This window comes from Gadus chalcogrammus, chromosome 2, assembly GCF_026213295.1.
Source record: "Gadus chalcogrammus isolate NIFS_2021 chromosome 2, NIFS_Gcha_1.0, whole genome shotgun sequence".
Classification (NCBI taxonomy): Eukaryota; Metazoa; Chordata; class Actinopteri; order Gadiformes; family Gadidae; genus Gadus; species Gadus chalcogrammus.
This window is the reverse complement of record NC_079413.1, coordinates 24,214,412-24,234,873: the sequence shown is the minus strand read 5'-3', so window position 1 is coordinate 24,234,873 and position 20,462 is coordinate 24,214,412. Positions and strand designations below refer to the sequence as shown.

At 43.3% G+C, this 20,462-nt stretch overlaps 2 protein-coding genes across 4 annotated transcripts in view; both read right to left on the bottom strand.

Moving 5' to 3' along the window:
• Positions 1–528: 528 nt before the first annotated feature.
• dnase1 (deoxyribonuclease I) lies at positions 529–6,637 on the bottom strand. Its single transcript, XM_056605729.1, has 8 exons — positions 6,483–6,637; positions 5,507–5,645; positions 3,725–3,813; positions 3,538–3,618; positions 3,320–3,435; positions 2,638–2,747; positions 1,649–1,803; positions 529–1,385 (listed from the first exon to the last, which is right to left on the bottom strand). The coding sequence occupies exons 2-8, from the start codon at positions 5,642–5,644 to the stop codon at positions 1,265–1,267; spliced, it is 810 nt and encodes a 269-aa protein (XP_056461704.1). The 5' UTR covers position 5,645; positions 6,483–6,637; the 3' UTR covers positions 529–1,264.
• An 845-nt stretch (positions 6,638–7,482) lies between these two features.
• The window catches only part of arhgdig (Rho GDP dissociation inhibitor (GDI) gamma), a 17,732-nt gene continuing 4,752 nt past the window's right edge, over positions 7,483–20,462 (bottom strand). Inside the window, exons 3-7 of one of the 3 annotated variants that reach the window (XR_008903881.1) lie at positions 20,131–20,214; positions 12,450–12,526; positions 11,064–11,127; positions 9,400–9,682; positions 7,483–9,246 (exon numbers count right to left, since the gene is read on the bottom strand). Coding sequence is in view for 1 of the 3 variants with exons in the window: in XM_056605742.1 (XP_056461717.1) it covers positions 9,483–9,682; positions 11,064–11,127; positions 12,450–12,526; positions 20,131–20,214 (425 nt within the window). In the remaining 2 variants the exon portion in view is untranslated. Of the gene's footprint in view, positions 9,683–11,063; positions 11,128–12,449; positions 12,527–20,130; positions 20,215–20,462 lie in introns of all 3 variants that reach the window. The other 2 variants (XR_008903882.1, XM_056605742.1) reach the window with 2 other exon arrangements.

The window sequence follows — 20,462 nt, the reverse complement described above, 5'->3', positions numbered from 1 at the left end:
CCTTCCCGTCAAGCTCTACATCATGTGATCTATCGTCCACCAGTTTCCTTCCGCAACTTCTTGGATGGATGCCCTCCTCAGCTGCTCCCCAGGACAATGATGGTACTCATTGTCCTGGGCGACTTAACACCCTCTGGATTAATAGGCATTTCTACCAACTTCATCCTAAAACTCTGCCCTTCTCCTCTGAGCCACAGGGCTGATAACTAATCATTCTGGGGTACCTCAGCTCTCTCCATAACCCTGCTTCGTTTACATCACAGTCATTTTTTCTTGCTTTCTCTCTCCCCTTGAAGTTCTCCCCCTCCCTCCTCCATACTCTTAACGCTTCCACCACCCGCCGGAACATGGAAGAACCTGAAACTGAATAGTTACGTCTAACTATGTTCCTGCCCTCTTGACCTGATCCCTCCTCCCTTCTCCAAGCCGTCTCGAGTGACATTCTTCCATTCCTCACCACCCTCATCAACTCCTCCCCACTTTAGGCCTTATTCCAGCGTCCTTCAAGACTGCTAGAATCAAGCCGTTCTTTAAGACACCAATCCCTTGTTTCATTCCTTTCTAAAACTCTGGAACAACGGCCCTCCTATCTCTCACAAACCAACCTGCTTGACCCTTACCAGTCAGGCATAACACTGCAAACTCAACTGAGACGTCACCGCCTTCCTTGCGGTGATAGGGTAGCTCCGTGCCGCCAGAGCCTCGTCGGTTCTAATTCGCCTCAACCTTTCAGCGGCCTTCGACACCCTGAACCACCAGATCCTTCTCGCCACTCCTGCCGAACTCAGGTCGCTTACTCTGCACTATCCTGGTCCGCATCTTACCTGACGATTCGCACCGATCAGCTCACATGGAATGGCTCCTTGTCAAACCCTGCATTCTCGTCACTGGTGTCCCTCAAGGCTCTGTACTGGGACACCTTCTATTCTCCCTAGATCCATCGGCTCAAATGGTCACATGGTTTCTCCTATCATTGCTACACTGACTATCGACCATTCCTCTACTCCTCCTCTTGCCAGCGCAAGACTGCCAGCACACGGTCACGGTCGACGACATTGCGGTATCTCCATCACAAACCGGGAGGAACCTTGGTGACAATCAGCTATGCTGCACCGCGAACATTACCGTGGTGGCCCCTCCTGCTGATTTGCGATTCGATTGCTACAACTCGCTCATAGCTTTTCGTTTAAGAAGGTATGGAGGTAGGGGGAGTAGAGGTGGAACTCTGACTCACCCCTGATCGATGGCATACCTGCTGCCTTGGTTATAAAGACAGTGAGGGAAATCTCACCAGGCTGTGGCTGAGGTGGAGGTCCACCATATAGTTATAGACCGCAGCACTACCGAGAACCACTCTTTTCAGCATGTCCGCTGTGGCCACAATCCTAAAGAGGAACAACATGGCAACGTTTTTTCCTAGGTTTGAGCTACTTGCACTTGAAGAGCCAATTATTATTGGTGTGTCTCCACTATTGCAAGAAAATCTTTTACTTCTTTTGTTGATACTTTTATAAAGTATCAATAGCTAGTTGTGTCCATGCATAAAGTGTATTGTTGATTTCAATGCTTTACAGGAATCAATTTTAACAATAGCACTGTCAATGATCATAATGTCCTCTCACCTTGAGTGTCTGTGGGTGTTAAGTACCTGTCATAGGGGCAGTTGCTCTGAGACACGGTGGTGTCCACATCATTTGAGATGAGCCACTGGAAGCTCTTATCGGTGAAAAGGCGAATCGTCTCCCAGTCTTTGCCCGTAACGTAGCTGCAGCCTGCATTGAAGTCGCCCAGGAGCAGGATATCCTACAGGGTAGATCAATAAAGGTGATGTAGGTAAGGTTTGAGAGTTACATGTTTGCGAATATGTTTTTACAGTTGAATTCTCCTGCCTCTGTGTAGCCAGATGAAGGATTTTAGACATCACATGCTTATTTCACGCTTATTTATTTTCTTTCTAAACCTAACCCTAACCCTGTCAATCATGTACACAGTGTTGCCTGTCAATCACGCACAGTATTATAATTTTAATAATTTTGGGTTGATTTTGATTTGGTTGTTATTTGGAAATCGGGCTCTTTTGCACTTTTCCTAGCCTGATAATCATCCAGAATTTATCTTCAGATTCACTTCAAAATCTGCGTTCAGAAACTGGGCGGAGTTACTTCCACCTAAACCAACCACGATGCGGGTAACAATTACATAGGGGCCATTTTCTCTGTTGTTGATTGGCTTGTGGGAATTCATTCGCAATTGTTCTCCTTTTTTTTCTTGTAAACGTGATAATATGACTTCAACATGGGGACAATCAACCGAGTAATCTATGCCAGTTTGTCACTATTAGTAAAATAATAGCATCATTTCGAATTCCTATGTCTCTGCCAACCAGTTTATAAACGTGAAAGCCAACAATCAACAATCAATACATTCCGATACAAATAAGTGGATTGAACACGGCTACTAAGATACTAGATATTGTTTGCCCATTGAGAGTTCATAGATTGAATCCGTTCATTGGCTATCTTAACTTTCATTTTTTAAGGATGGTGATTTTGAACGTATCTTTGGGTGGAGGGCTTCAGGGATTCTTAAAAAGTTTGCAATTGGTGCATGGTGTAGCCTACGACGAGTAGTACATACGTCAGTGTGCCATCGAGTGCGGACATCGTTCACCACATCGTAGAGGGCGTCCACCTCTTTGATGGCCCAGTCGGGTGAGGTGTGCTGAGGGATCAGGACAAAGCTCCCACCTGCTCACACAAAACACAATCTGCAATCAGGACTAGAAGCCACTTGAGTGTTAATCCAGTCAACAAAATGTAATTTTGCCAGAGGTGGGAGTACCTCACATGTGCAAGTCACAAACAAGTCAAAAGTATTAAACCAAGTAATCATGAAAGGATGAGTTTATAGTCAACATTAACGAAAACTGCAGCTGCGCGCTCACAATTGATAAATCATACAGATATTTGACGATAGTGGCAATCAATAACAATTCTAACTATTGAGAACAATAGCAAGCAGCGCTCTGAAATGATAACAGCTCCAGGGCTTTAAGTGGAAAGAAAAGTGTTCGGTGTTCGACCAATTTTGAGTGTTACTTGCAGATATGTGCTTTGTTTAAAGAGTAAGAAATTAACCAATCATGTTTAAAAAACAAAATGTAACTTATTCATATCTTGAAAGATGAGAATATATTCAAGTCATCTGTTTCAAATCTAAGTCAAGTGTCAAGCCATTAATACCAAATGAAAGTTGAATCTTATCAATGTTAGTCAAGCAAGTCCCAAGTACTCAAGTCCCGCAATAATCCATGACATACCGCTGTTTCTGGAAGAGAACATGACAACAAAAGGTTCTCTATTGAAGATGTCTGTACCACATGGCTCGCAGCCATCATCGTATGTGTAGTTCTTCACTACGGAGACAGTATCCTCCCTGGAAATAACACACATTAGCATTGGATCAATGTCAGAATATTCAACCTAACTGCATGATAATCAAGGCCTATTAATAGAACATGATAAGATGTAGTCCTACCTGTAGAGGAAAAGGTATCTCTCCTTGTACGTGCTGCGACCCAAAGGTTCACTCACTATGTAGCTGTACTGGCCTGGCCCCCTGGTTACACACAGTCAGCACACAGTCAAGCACATTTCACCTTAAGAGACAACATAGAGGCATATGCTTTTGTATCTGAAAGAAAAGATGAATGAGTTTCCATTACTGGTTCACGTGATCCATGAGGAGTTTGGTCGCAGACAGATCACTGTCTCTGACTTCCTGGATGAGAAGGATGTCATAGCGATGGACAATCTAAGAGCAATTAATAAGAAGGGAAAGGTATGTTAATATCAAGCTGGACTCTAAAGTGGTATACAGTCACATAGCTCAGACTTAAACCAGTGGGATGGAACGAGTATAGAAGGAATTATTCATAAATAATTTGAAAATACTTGACCCTTATTGGTCAACAACATCCAAAGTGTGCACTATGTTTCAATAACGGGTCACATCTGCCTGTTAACCAACCTACGCTCCAACATTACCAACCCCATTCAGGGACTACACAGGAAAAATAGTTTGTATAACTAAATCTGGTACATGTACATGTCATATGCAACATGTGCATTGTCGTTGTTGAATAAAAAAACAATAATGTTTATGATGCAAGCAATATCTAATCATTGTTTGTAACTGTGGTTTAAGGGGGTTTAACCTATTTCTTATTCACACTGGTAGAAAAAGAATGAAGGAAAGAAGATCATTTATTTTATGCAACATCCACAAAGACAGTAATAGTTAGTATTAAGTACAGTTAGTTTTAGTATAGTATGGTACTACTATAGTAGTACTAAATAGAAGTTAGTGTAGTTAGTTATAGTTAGTTATACTAAGTAATAGTTATTTTTGATAGTAAGTTATACTAAATAGTAGTTAGTGTAGTTAGTAGTTAGTTATACTAAATAGTAGTTAGTGTAGTTAGTAGTTAGTTAAACTAAATAGTAGTTAGTGTAGTTAGTTATATTAAATAGTAGTTAGTGTAGTTAGTGAAACTAAATAGTAGTTAGTGTAGTTAGTTATATTAAATAGTAGTTTGTGTAGTTAGTAGTTAGTTATACTAAATAGTAGTTAGTGTAATTATTTATATTAAATAGTAGTTAGTGTAGTTAGTTATACTAAAAAGTAGTTAATGTAGTTAGTTCTCTTAAATAGTCGTTAGTGTAGTTAGTTCTATTAAATAGTAGTTATAGTAGTTAGTTAAACTAAATAGTAGTTAGTTCTATTAAATAGTAGTTATTGTAGTTCGTAGTTAGTTATACTAAATAGTAGTTAGTGTAGTTCGTAGTTAGTTATACTAAATAGTAGTTAGTGTAGTTAGTTATATTAAATAGTAGTTAGTGTAGTTAGTAGTTAGTGAAACTAAATAGTAGTTAGTGTAGTTAGTTATATTAAATAGTAGTTTGTGTAGTTAGTAGTTAGTTATACTAAATAGTAGTTAGTGTAATTATTTATATTAAATAGTAGTTAGTGTAGTTAGTTATACTAAATAGTAGTTAGTGTAGTTAGTTCTCTTAAATAGTCGTTAGTGTAGTTAGTTCTATTAAATAGTAGTTATAGTAGTTAGTTAAACTAAATAGTATTTAGTTCTATTGAATAGTAGTTATTGTAGTTCGTAGTTAGTTATACTAAATAGTAGTTAGTGTAGTTCGTAGTTAGTTATACTAAATAGTAGTTAGTGTAGTTAGTTATACTAAATAGTAGTTAGTGTAGTTAGTTCTCTTAAATAATCGTTAGTGTAGTTAGTTCTATTAAATAGTAGTTATAGTAGTTAGTTAAACTAAATAGTAGTTAGTTCTATTAAATAGTAGTTAGTGTAGTTCGTAGTTAGTTATACTAAATAGTAGTTATTGTAGTTCGTAGTTAGTTATACTAAATAGTAGTTAGTTCTATTAAATAGTAGTTATTGTAGTTCGTAGTTAGTTATACTAAATAGTAGTTAGTGTACTGTGCTTATGATGTCCATCAGGGTGGAGTTGGACGCCTTTTTGTCCCCAAAGGATTTGATGTTGAAGGCCCCCAGAAAGAGCGAGGTCCCGATCTGCAGCAGGGCCCAGAGCAGACCCCCGGTGAAGAGCGCACGCATCCTGAGAGAGGAGTGACGGTATAGATCACACTGAGAGGGGAGGGTAAGAGGGGGAGTCAGCGGGGTAAGAGAATGCAGTCGCACTGGGGCTAATATGGATCCCTTCTTCTTTGGAGAATGTACTCCAAAAATGCAAAATCAACAGATAAAGAGCCAAGGGGAGTTTTCTCTCCCAGCTGCTGCCGTTGGCATTACGTTGCTGTGCTTCCAATAGCTGTTTGGTTTGCTACTGCCTGCTGAGGTTAGCTGGCCGTATTGTTAGGGGCTGTGTCTGTACTTGTGGCCAGGGGCAGCGCTTCACCATACTGTATTGGAGCCTGGCATTCATGACACCTGTACATAATCATACTAATAGGTTGTATAGGTCATATTTATGCTAATTCAGGTCAATCATTACAAAATAAATTTGCCTGCGGTAACATTTCAAGCTATCAGGTTGTGGCCATACCTGTGATAGCCCGGTTATGTAAGCAGCACTATGCTGTGTATATGCTCGGAATGGCTACTGCTTCGACAATAGTTGGTCAAATTATCAAATATTTTGCATGAAATATATTTTTCAACATGATATTCTAAACCTTTCAATAATAAATACTTATTTACTCATTGCATCTCGTTATTTCATTTACATAATAGATCTTATTAATTTTTCACTGAAATATTTATTATTTAATGCATTTAAAAATAATTACAAGATCTGTATTCTGATGTATCGGAAAAGTAGCTCAATAAAACAAAAAATAGATTATGGTAAAATAGGAGATGCAAATCAACCAAAGATACCAAAATTCAAAGCTGATCGTGTAATTTTGTCCAAATTTTAAACTGCCCAACTAACCTGCCGGATTATTCCTGGAAGAAAGCAAAGCAATGGTGAGCGAACGGCCCAGAATATTAGTCTTCCTGTCAGTCAAGGGTGTGGCTTATTGCTAGCAAATCATTATGTGTCCTTATGTTGACAGTATCCCAGGGGTAGCGAGCACTGGGCTGATGTTGTCCTCCATGCCGTCTTTAATTCAGCAGGTACAGTTGGCAGAGTAGCCGTGGGGGGAGTGTGTGGATGTTGGGGACAGCTGAGGTAAGGGGTGAAGTGAGGTACGGGGGGAGGCCTTGAAAGTCCTACAGATACTAATCTTAGCATCAATTGAACTGGGTTATTTTCATGGTCTTCAAAGTGAAAAATCATTCAAAATAATGAAGTGATCAGCCGAAAGTCGTATTAGTCAAATTTGTGTTTCGTAACTAAAATGAATCACTACATGATTTGCAAATACCCACATATCCAAACTGTGTAACATAATTAAAATGTTGACTTTCCTAAGAAAAACAGGCTCTATATTCCCATGCTAGCTGATACGCATGGGAACGGGACCACTTGGTCTGAGAAGGTGATAACGATATTTACACAGTGTTTGGATTTTTCAGAAGTCTGCGTTTCTAAGCTTTGAATCATATACTCGATACGGCAAGGAGAATTGTTTAAAAACTAATATTTTTGTGCAACAAAAACACATTCACAAAATGTAATTATAAAATGTTATTATTGTAAAACATTGAAATGATAAACAAATGTATTGTGTTGCTGTATAATCTGAAATATTTAGCAGGTAAACATATGTTATATTGTGTGTGTCCGCAGTTTTTGAATAGATTTAATATTTACCACTACAGTAAAAGATTTACAATATGTAATGTATAAACATCAACTAGGCTATTAACAAAAGGATGTAGATCTGCCATCAACTGACTGTCATGTAAGAAAGGTTCATGGTGAGAAAAGTTTAAATTCACACAATATTTATTTGATCGGATGAAAAATAATCCACATGTTTCCCCCTAACTCTGACACTCAGAAGTCCACCTAATGGGTTATGGTTATGGTTATGGTTATTGAAACCCTAACCCTTCCCCTCCTGACACTAAGACAGACCCCCTAATGGGTTAGGGTTATGTAACCCTAACCTTAACCCTTCCCCTCCTGACACTAAGACAGACCCCCTAATGGGTTAGGGTTATGTAACCCTAACCTTAACCCTTCCCCTCCTGACCCTCAGAAGACAACCAAATGGGTTAGGGTTATGTAACCCCGATCCCACCCACAGGTCGAGGGTGCTGAAACAAGTTACCATTTGGTCATTCAAATCTTTATTAAAAGAAACATGATACTTGACTCGATTTAACACATTTTTAAACGCAGCGCATTTTAACAGGCAGGGAGTCCTACGGTCAGACAGCTTCGATGTTTTCTTCTTTATGTCCACCACTCTGCTATATATAAACCCTACAGATACTTTGGATACATTCATTTGTGTTCATATTTATTCTTCTTTTTCAATCATTTTAAAACACAACAAATTGTACTTTTATTTTAGGAAAGTTGTAAGAAAAAATGAAGAAACTCTTGATATATCATGCAACATCCAACAAACCAACAATTATTATTCCTAGAGCGTCAGCCATCTTAATTGCATTTCAGTGCTCAATATCATAATCAGTGAAAATTACAATATTATTTGTACACCCTATTTATTCTCTATATTTTAAAAGTTGTTGGACTAAAGCATCATGAACCATCTACCATATTCACTTATACCTTACTTAACTCAATACATGTGTCATTATATTCATTGGTCTTTGAAATACCTGTTGAACTTAGCAGGGTTCTTTCTTATAATGTTATGCTCTTTTCAACTGAGGAAAAATTACATCCATGCAACTCTTTCGTCAGCATATAACACGAACATGACATTTGGGGACAATGACGTGTTTATGGTTGATGATATTGAATGCCCTTTCATTTTACCTTTTATCATTGTAAATTCACTGTATGAAAAAAAATCATCATGTTTTTGAAATCATCATGATTTGATCATACAAATTGAACTGCTTTGTTAAATCTATGGTAAGAAAATGATGCAACAAAACATGAATATTTTATGAATCAGACTACTGGGCAGTAGGGCTGACTGTAGAGTCATGACTGAACCATGGGCTTCCAAACCTAACCTAAGTTCAACAAAGTTAGACAGCAGGTAGATAGTTATTTTGTATTGCATAAACCAATGTGCTCCTCATAATGCAGGATGAGGGGGGGAAAATGTACTACATCTCAGTGGATGTCTTCTCTCTGCTTAAGGTTCTAACAACGTGGATGTGACGCCCCTCTGCTCCACCCTAACAACCCCGTCGCCCCCAATCCTGTTAGGTAGGTTTCCTAGTTAGTTGCTTATATTTGTTTAGAGTTAATATGTGTTGCCAGCCTGACAGAAAACATAAGGGAGGGGCAGGAAGCAACAATAGTGAGGAAGAGGAGTCTGCAAATCTATTTTTGTTACATATTAGGACTACATTAGTGACTAAATATTAAATCCGTCCACATTAGCAGTGTCATTGGAGCCATTCAATAAATGTAGCTTACCCACTTAAAACCATGTTTCAGACCCTGTATTACAATGTATTACTTCATATGAACTTTAAAGAGCAGCAAATTCCAAAATAACATGAGTAGCACGACTCTTTATGGAAGTCAGGTTTACCACACGCCTGAGAGAATAGGTCCGCCATCCTCCACCGCGGCCTAGGACTGCAATGCACAGGTCTGACTAGGGAGGGTCAAAGGAAAAGAGGATTTAGAAACGCTAACAATGAAAGAACTGCAGGCTGTGTTACATGTGAGGAGATAGCGTGGTTGTTAAGCTCAATATATGTTGATGTTTTCTCTTTTATTCATGAATTAAACAAATAATCCACCTTACATTAGTCACAGACCTCAACCGATCTGGTCCAACAGGAAGCATAAACCAAGAGCATGATGAAGAATTAGAGACAGAGGTTGAGGCTAGCCGCTCCAGTCCTTCTTGATGTTCAGGTTCCACTCCCAGGACTGGTGGTCCGTCTTGTCATCATCTGTGAAGTGAGACTTGATGTGGTAGCTGCCACGGACCATCATGCCTTTGGGCGCTTCTTCTACAGGGCTGATGAACTCGTGTTCCTCAGCCTGGGGAGGGTAGCTGCCGACCATGAACACCGACCTGTTCACTGAAACCACACACACAACAATGTATCAAACCACACACAACCATGTATCGAACCACACACACAACCATGTATCAAACCACACACACAACCATGTATCAAACCACACACACAACCATGTATCAAACCACACACACAACCATGTATCAAACCACACACACAACCATGTATCAAACCACACACAACCATGTATCACACACAACCATGTATCAAACCACACACACAACCATGTATCAAACCTGTTCGGATCGGGCTTGATATCATCCTGCATTTTCACAATCTCTGTGAGACGTAGTGACTGTGGTGTGCAGTTTACATGCTTAATAATGAAGCAGGGTCTGAGCTAAGCAAGAGATTTGACAACGATTCTGTGAGGGATTCATTCTGGACGATAACTTATCAACTTATAACTTATCTATTAACTTATAACGTATCTGTTTTTCATCCAGATGGAATGTAGCAACACTGCCTCCAGAGTGGGATGTGTTGTTTACATCTCTCAGACAACTGTCCAGTAGGGCCGAGATCGTTTATTGGCCTGTGGCATGTGCCACCGCGACCACTGACATACCATGGCGTATGCCGTTCAGGAACGGTAACTGCCGTTCTGGAACAGTAACTGCCGTTCTGAAACGGTAACTGCCGTTCTGGAACGGTAACTGCCGTTCTGAAACGGTAACTGCCGTTCTGAAACGGTAACTGCCGTTCTGAAACGGTAACTGCCGTTCTGAAACGGTAACTGCCGTTCTGGAACGGTAACTGCCGTTCTGGAACAGTAACTGCCGTTCTGAAACGGTAACTGCCGTTCAAGGTGGAACGGTAACTGCCGTTCCCAATAATGGTATGCAACACCAGCACGGTCCGCCTCCTCGCTACAATTTCAAGACAAGTATTGCCAACTGTTCCAACGTGCTTCGACAAAGCAAAATTTAAACTAGGCCTACAACCTCACCACCCTTTTAAATCAAATCCACTTTTAAATCTCAATTTGAAGTCTGATTCAAACGTTGATAATGACCATTAATAATCATTGAATTTATATAGCGCTTTTAAAGTCCCCAAAGTGCTTTACAGTGAAGGGGGGGACCTCACTAACCACCACCAGTGTGTAGCACCCACTTGGGCGATGCACGGCAGGCAATCTGCCCCAGAACGCTCACCACACACCAGCTATGAAAAACATAGACTGCACCTACAGAGTGAGCTGGACGCTGCGGCATAGCGCTACCCTTTGGGCCAGTATTTTTGCCTTACATAATACGATACAATTCATCTCTAGAACTTCCAGTTCAAGGTATTTTATTACCCAGAATTGAAATTGAGAAAACCTGTGATAACTAGCAACTAATAGTATTAGTACCCTCCTATTAAACAGTGAACTTACCCCTCACTCCTTTCCTGTATGTCACATAGACATACTTCAGGCCAGCCACAATGTCTCTGTTCACCTGGGGAACACAAAATATGTTCAGTGATCATGTCTACAAATTATGTTCTTCTAGATGTTTCAAGATGTTTATTCCAAGAATATCCCTCCCACTTCGATTATCAGAGATGATTCCAACATAGTCATTTTTGAGTTTACACACACAAATACATATGTATACTATTCCCTCCCTCCCCCCCCCCCCACCCCACACACACACACAAATAAACCCACACACACACACACACACACACACACACACACACACACACACACACACACACACACACACACACACACACACACACACACACACACACACACACACACACACACACACACACACACACACACTAATATACACACAAACACATATAGCTGAATCAACTTAATGCAGTACCATTGTCCCACCAGAAGGAGGCGTCACAGTACAGTTTAATACATTGACTGAGTGTGTGTCTGTGTGTGTTCGAAGGATAACTTACAACAAACACACACGCACACACACGCACTGACACAGTGACCTTTCCACCGAATACCAGCAGTTATTCAAAATGCTAATTTATTTCATTCACACTAAAATTGAGTCAATGAATTCGACTAATTGTGTCATTTTGCCTCCTAACCTCCTTTTGCACAGTTTGCATAAAATCTATAATATTAAAGAATCCCTCAAACATGCTTGTTATCCTAAACAAATTCAAATTCATGTAAAAAAGAAAAGAAAAGTGTAGTCACTGTTAACTCCTAGAAAGGTCTGTGCTGCACGCAGAATACAGAAAGCACGTTACTGTTGTCATAGCAAAAATGTCCATGAAATGTGATCAGTATCACTAGGATATTCAACAAATGATTCATGTTGCCATTTATTTCACGTTAATTAACTTGTAAATGTTGTTTTAGGTCTTCAAGTATACGGACAACAGTTATTTATTTATATCAAGCCACCATTTTGGCCACATCGAATGACTGCTATGAGACTAAAGGATAAATATCCTCATCAGAAAGCCAATACTATTGATTTTCCTGTATACCTCCATTCTTCATCCAGTATTTCTCTGGACCTTACCATGAGAAAACCCTCTCTCTCTATGTATAGCCTTGGGAAACAGGATGCTAGGATTATTATTCCTCTATTGTTTAACATGTGGGACACTGGGACAAGACCGTCTTTTAGACAGACAGAGGGACAGACAGACAGACAGACAAAGAGACAGGCAGACAAAGAGACAGACAGGCGGCAGACAGACAGACAGACAGACAGACAGACAGACAGACAGACAGACAGACAGACAGACAGACAGACAGACAGACAGACAGACAGACAGACAGACAGACAGGTACCTTGAAGTGTATCTTCACCCTGTACTCCACTCCCTCCTTCAGGGTGAAGCATTGCTTCTGCTGGGTCTCCAAGTCTCCTGGACAATGAAATCATCATGAGGATCATTACCTCACTGTGTCAACCCTCTCCTGGACAATGACATCATCATGAGGATCATTACCTCACTGTGTCAACCCTCTCCTGGACAATGACATCATCATGAGGATCATTACCTCACTCTGTCAACCCTCTCCTGGACAATGACATCATCATGAGGATTATTACCTCACTGTGTCAACCCTCTCCTGGACAATGACATCATCATGAGGATCATTACCTCACTGTGTCAACCCTCTCCTGGACAATGACATCATCATGAGGATCATTACCTCACTGTGTCAACCCTCTCCTGGAAAATGACATCATCATGAGGATCATTACCTCACTGTGTCAACCCTCTCCTGGACAATGACATCATCATGAGGATCATTACCTCACTGTGTCAACCCTCTCCTGGACAATGACATCATCATGAGGATCATAACCTCACTGTGTCAACCCTCTCCTGGACAATGACATCATCATGAGGATCATTACCTCACTGTGTCAACCCTCTCCTTGACAATGACATCATCATGAGGATCATTACCTCACTTTGTCAACCCTCTCCTGGACAATGACATCATCATGAGGATCATTACCTCACTGTGTCAACCCTCTCCTGGACAATGACATCATCATGAGGATCATTACCTCACTCTGTCAACCCTCTCCTGGACAATGACATCATCATGAGGATTATTACCTCACTGTGTCAACCCTCTCCTGGACAATGACATCATCATGAGGATCATTACCTCACTGTGTCAACCCTCTCCTGGTCAATGACATCATCATGAGGATCATTACCTCACTGTGTCAACCCTCTCCTGGACAATGACATCATCATGAGGATCATTACCTCACTGTGTCAACCCTCTCCTGGACAATGACATCATCATGATGATCATTACCTCACTGTGTCAACCCTCTCCTGGACAATGACATCATCATGAGGATCATAACCTCACTGTGTCAACCCTCTCCTGGACAATGACATCATCATGATGATCATTACCTCACTGTGTCAACCCTCTCCTGGACAATGACATCATCATGAGGATCATTACCTCACTGTGTCAACCCTCTCCTGGTCAATGACATCATCATGAGGATCATTACCTCACTGTGTCTACCCTCTCCTGGACAATGACATCATCCTGAGGATCATTACCTCACTGTGTCAACCCTCTCCTGGACAATGACATCATCATGAGGATCATTACCTCAACTACAGAGCCCAAGGCCCTTATTTATTTTTAGCATGAGCATGATAACATAAGCCTATCGTCTGTTAGTCTAGCTATTTTACCTCATGAGAAAGTAGTATTCGTAAATAGATACAGTATGCTGTTTAAATGCATGTATATATATATATATATATATATAGACGTTTGCAGAGTCATTTCTAGGCGCTCTGGAGTCGTTCTGTCCATGAGACTATGAGAACAGAGGTTAATCCAGCCAGCAGCAGTCAGAGGCTCATTGGCTCATCTCTCATTTCTCCACATCGGGATACAGCAGCAGAGTGCTTCACTAATGTTCAGAGCGAGACAGTGACCTACCAAACGTATGAATAAACAAATGTTCTGAGTGACCATACCGAACGTTTGAATAAACATACGTTATAGTAACAAAAATAATAAAATGCACACTATGCATCAAACGAGGGGAAGGGGGAAGATAGGTGTTGATTGTGTCTTTCATTCATTCTTTAACAACTGACCCTGTTATCCTGGGGTCACAATGCCTCCCTCTCCTGCTCCTCCCTGCCCACCTCCTCCCTCCTCCCCTTGCCTCTCTCCTCCTCCCTCCTCCCCTTGCCTCTCTCCTCCTCCCTCCTCCTCCCTCCTCCCCTCTCCTCCTCCCTCCTCCCCTTGCCTCTCTCCTCCCCTCTCCTCCCCTCTCCTCCCCTTGCCTCTCTCCTCCCTCCTCCCCTTGCCTCTCTCCTCCCCTCTCCTCCCCTTGCCTCTCTCCTCCCTCCTCCCCTTGCCTCTCTCCTCCCCTCTCCTCCCCTTGCCTCTCTCCTCCCCTCTCCTCCCCTCTCCTCCCCTTGCCTCTCTCCTCCCTCCTCCCCTTGCCTCTCTCCTCCCCTCTCCTCCCCTTGCCTCTCTCCTCCCTCCTCCCCTTGCCTCTCTCCTCCCCTCTCCTCCCCTTGCCTCTCTCCTCCCCTCTCCTCCCCTCTCCTCCCCAACTCTCTCCCTTCCCTCTTCTCTCCCCTCCCCTCTCCTCCCTCCTCCTCTCTCCTCCCCTCTCCTCCCCTTGCCTCTCTCCTCCTCTCTCCTCCCCTCTCCTCCCCTCTCCTCCCTCCTCCTCTCTCCTCCCCTCTCCTCCCCTCTCCTCCCCAACCCTCTCCTCCCCTCTCCTCCTCTCTCCTCCCCAACTCTCTCCCTTCCCTCTTCTCTCCCCTCCCCTCTCCTCCCCTCTCCTCCTCTCTCCTCATCTCTCCTCCTCTCTCCTCCCCTCTCCTCCCCTTGCCTCTCTCCTCCTCTCTCCTCCTCCCTCTCTCCTCCCCTCTCCTCCCCTCTCCTCCCCTCTCCTCCCCTCTCCTCCTCTCTCCTCCCCTCTCCTCCCCTCTCCTCCTCTCTCCTCCCCTCCTCTCTCCTCCTCTCTCCTCCTCTCTCCTCCCCTCTCCTCCCCTTGCCTCTCTCCTCCTCTCTCCTCCTCCCTCCTCCCCTTGCCTCTCTCATCTCCTCTCTCCTCCTCTCTCCTCCTCCCCTCTCCACCCCTCTCCTCCCCTTGCCTCTCCTCCCCTCTCCTCTCCTCTCCTCTCTCCTCCTCTCTCCTCCTCTCTCTCCTCCCCTTGCCTCTCTCCTCCTCTCTCCTCCTCTCTCCTCCTCCCTCCTCCCCTTGCCTCTCTCCTCCTCTCTCCTCCTCCCTCCTCCCCTTGCCTCTCTCATCTCCTCTCTCCTCCTCCCTCCTCCTCCCCTCTCCACCCCTCTCCTCCCCTTGCCTCTCCTCCCCTCTCCTCTCCTCTCCTCTCTCCTCCTCTCTCCTCCTCTCTCCTCCCCTTGCCTCTCTCCTCCTCTCTCCTCCTCTCTCCTCCTCCCTCCTCCCCTTGCCTCTCTCCTCCTCTCTCCTCCTCCCTCCTCCCCTTGCCTCTCTCCTCTCCTCTCTCCTCCTCCCTCCTCCCCTTGCCTCTCTCCTCTCCTCTCTCCTCCTCTCTCCTCCTCTCTCCTCCTCTCTCCTCTCTCCTCCCCTCTCCTCCCCTCTCCTCCCTCCTCCTCTCTCCTCCCCTCTCCTCCCCTCTCCTCCTCTCTCCTCCTCTCTCCTCCTCTCTCCTCCTCCCTCCTCTCTCCTCCCCTCTCCTCCCCTCTCCTCCCTCCTCCTCTCTCCTCCCCTCTCCTCCCCTCTCCTCCTCTCTCCTCCTCTCTCCTCCTCTCTCCTCTCTCCTCCCCTCTCCTCCCCTCTCCTCCCTCCTCCTCCCTCCTCCCCTCTCCTCCTCTCTCCTCCCCTCTCCTCCCCTCTCCTCCCCTTGCCTCTCCTCCTCTCTCCTCCCCTCTCCTCCTCTCTCCTCCCTCCTCCTCTCTCCTCCCCTCTCCTCCTCTCTCCTCCCCTCCTCCCCTCTCCTCCCCTCTCCTCCCCAACTCTCTCCCTTCCCTCTTCTCTCCCCTCCCCTCAAATAATGTTTTGTGTTGGTCCTGATTCTCTGCCCTCCAAACCCGTTCTGAAGGCAGGTGTTGGAAGCAACCATGGGAATGGCTTCAGGTCATTTGGGAAACTGAAATTGCATTACCACGCAAAATAGAAAAAGATAATATGCAAATTGTTTGCAATAAACATGAAGCTATTATTTTAGTGCAATTGTTTATATATTGCATTGCCATCCATCAGCTGTGAGTGGGCTGCTGCGCCTGCATGTGTGTGAGACACTTTTAGACGGCAATGGGCTCATTCCAAATCAGAGCAACCTGTTTGGGTTTGGGGATACCCCAACCCTAACCCTGTTATCCATCCCTCCTTTCATCACAGGTGTTTTCATGCTGCACTCCTTAATGGTGGAGGAGTGAGCGAGTTGAGAGGACGTTGTTTTGGTCTCTTCTGCCCTCTCCGCTCTCTCTCACTTTAGAGCTCTCATTCCTATCTACTGCAGCTGCTCTGTGGACAAATACGCGCTTGCTATATTTCACTCATTTCCTGTAGTTACATTTCATATACCTCATCCTAAATTGTTGATCCAAATCAAAGGAGGGGGTGAGACTGAGTGCAATACTGCTGGGTCACGCTGAGGAAGGCCTTGCCCAGCAGAACATAAAGTAAACAATGACTGTGCGCAGGAGAACGATATGTTAATGACCACACACTCTGCTCTTCGCCGTGGAGAGGCTTTGGGCAGCTGGCCACATCCTACAGAATAAGGGTGTTGAGCCAGGCCAGTGGTGTAGAGCGACCGGCACTACTCAGAGGCTACTCATGCTGCTGTGGAACGCACCGCCCGTCAAACTGAGTGTGGGAAGGGATTCTAAAGAATATTGGATGAGGGGGGGCACTCTTGTGAACGCCCACATTTCTTTCCGCCAATATTTTCTCAACCATGGCCGAGATAACCTCCACTACGAATCTTTATTTGTGGAAGTACCAGAGACGTTGGAGACGCCGTCGTTAAGGCTTTGTATATTATATTATCTAGGTATTATCGAGCATCTGGAGTCCACAAACGGCAACAATCCCTTTCGCCTCCATGTTGCGGATGGCTCTGGACTTCAGGGAGTGAACAAGGACTGCCTTTCACGACCTAGCATCACGCGAAATTCCCGGAAAAGTTCTCACCACACGTGAATTGTTCGCTCATCTAGAATCACATGAAATCCGTGAGAACTAGGTCTTTCACTTGTAGGGTTGTGGGTTAGGGTTAGGGTTAGCTAACCCTCAGAGTGAGTGTGAGTGTAGCTAACCCTCAGGGTTAGCTAACCCTCACCCACGACCCTAACCCATGTTTGGTGTGACCGCAGCTTAATGCAGACCATTATGACATACTTTATTTTAATACATTTTAATAACTTGATTAAATTACTTTTTCTCTTTAAAGTTGATTGGACCATTTGCGGGATCTAGCGACCATGTCGTCCCAAAGTTGCCTCAGCTCAATCGTTCATTTCATTAGGCCGAAGAGTTCATCATGAGTAGACTCATGTGGGGTTAGTTAGTTGGTTTCATGGCTTTAGGTCAAAAGCGTCAGGAGATATGCTTGCATGCATTTATAACAAATTATTACGTATTTTAGTGGTGTACTAAGAACCTAATAACGTGATAACAATCGCTTACTTCCCTTATTTTTGTTGTACACAGCATTCTCTGTCACTATCTTTTACTTACCGATGTCCTCTTTCCCTCTTTCCACACATGCAGTAATCAAGTATAGATTGAGACTAGAGCAGCATGCTGCTAGCGGTGTGCATTGTGTATAATGAGGTCTGTAATGCGTTAGCCCAGGGATGCTAAATGCATTCCATGCTGCATGCTGGAGCCGTCTGGCTATCTCAGCGCAACCCGATCCGGCAGAACCATTACACTGCTCTCAGGGTGGGAGGGCTGATGGTTTCATTTCCATTTTAAATGGGCCCTGCTTTTAAAATCCTACCATCTGCGAATAGTACTTGAATATACAGTAAATAATACTTATCGTTGTTAGTTCTTTAAGATGAGATGAGAATGTAGGTATTATGTACATGTAATACAAACAATATTTCTTCGAACACGATGAGAAGTAGCCATGTAGAAACGAAGAACAAAGTTCTATTGCTTCATCTTGGTAAAGGGAGGGTTGGGGTTAGTATGTTAGGGGTAGAGTTAGGTTAATGTTTAGGGTTAGGTGCATTGGTGCTTCATCATCATACCTTACTAAGCAGCAGCCACTGCCTTACCTCACACCACTGTAGGAAACTCAAGCAGTTGTGTGTTTCCTTATACGGTTAGGGCTAGCAACTTCATTCATCATCAACTTCCTTTTCCTTATGTACGTTTGTTAAGATGCAAAGTAATTGTATGAATCTGTTTAAATATTTGATGATTATTGCCGTTATTTGAGCAACGTGTATGATGTTTGCCTCGAGCTATGGCTGTTTGAAGGCGGCCTGGCAATCTCCCATTGGTCAGTTTCTCTAACACTTGGTTTGGAGAAGGGATGCCTAACCCTAACCCTTACAAAAATGTGTACATACCTTCATCACTAGTAAGCTTGATTACTGCAATGGTCTCCTTACAGGTCTCCGAAAAAAAACCAGCTCTTACAACCCCAACCCTAACCCATCAACCAGCTGTTTAAACCATAACCCATCAACCAGCTGTTTAAACCATAACCCATCAAACAGCTGTTTAAACCATAACCCATCAACCAGCTGTTTAAACCATAATCCATCAAACAGCTGTTTAAACCATAACCCATCAAACAGCTGTTTAAACCCTAACCCATCAACCAGCTGTTTAAACCATAACCCATCAAACAGCTGTTTAAACCCTAACCCATCAACCAGCTGTTTAAACCCTAACCCATCAACCAGCTGTTTAAACCATAACCCATCAACCAGCTGTTTAAACCATAACCCATCAACCAGCTGTTTAAACCCTAACCCATCAACCAGCTGTTTAAACCATAACCCATCAAACAGCTGTTTAAACCATAACCCATCAACCAGCTGTTTAAACCATAACCCATCAAACAGCTGTTTAAACCCTAACCCATTAACCAGCTGTTTAAACCATAACCCATCAACCAGCTGTTTAAACCCTAACCCATCAACCAGCTGTTTAAACCATAACCCATCAACCAGCTGTTTAAACCATAACCCATCAAACAGCTGTTTAAACCCTAACCCATTAACCAGCTGTTTAAACCATAACCCATCAACCAGCTGTTTAAACCCTAACCCATCAACCAGCTGTTTAAACCATAACCCATCAACCAGCTGTTTAAAACCCTAACCCATCAACCAGCTGTTTAAACCATAACCCATCAACCAGCTGTTTAAACCATAACCCATCAACCAGCTGTTTAAACCATAACCCATCAACCAGCAGTTTAAACCCTAACCCATCAACCAGCAGTTTAAACCATAACCCTGACCCATCAACCAGCAGTTTAAACCATAACCCTGACCCATCAACCAGCTGTTTAAACCATAACCCTGACCCATCAACCAGCTGTTTAAACCATAACCCTATCCCATCAACCAGCTGTTTCAACCATAACCCTGACCCATCAACCAGCTGTTTCAACCATAACCCATCAAACAGCTGTTTAAACCCTAACCCATTAACCAGCTGTTTAAACCATAACCCATCAACCAGCTGTTTAAACCCTAACCCATCAACCAGCTGTTTAAACCATAACCCTGACCCATCAACCAGCTGTTTAAACCATAACCCTATCCCATCAACCAGCTGTTTCAACCCTAACCCATCAACCAGCTGTTTAAACCATAACCCTGACCCATCAACCAGCTGTTTAAACCATAACCCTGACCCATCAACCAGCTGTTTCTCAGCCATTCAATAGTAAGTACTCCCTTCCTCTAACCCTAACCCTGGGATTGGGACCACCGTGTTTGAGTTCTAAAGGGGCTGGATCCAGCTGGTTGGGTGCATTGTGAGGAGGTGTGCTACCTGTGAGCTCCATGCTGATTGGCTGCTGGGCCTGGTCACTCAACAGGGTGAGGCGGGTCACCTGGACGTTGGGGAGGGAGGGGTCTAGGGAGGAAGGACACCTATTGATTAGACCATTTCATTGACTTTGTGATTGATTGATTCTTTATGGTAAGAAAGTAATTCCTTCAAAGCGATTAGAAAAATATGAATAATAGATACATATATCAAACATAGTGTGTCATATACCAATTTCCTGTAACTGTCACTATACTACATATACTGGGAATAACTCTTAAATCACAAGCCAAGCCTTTCTATAACACTGCATTAAAAAATATAACTATATTATA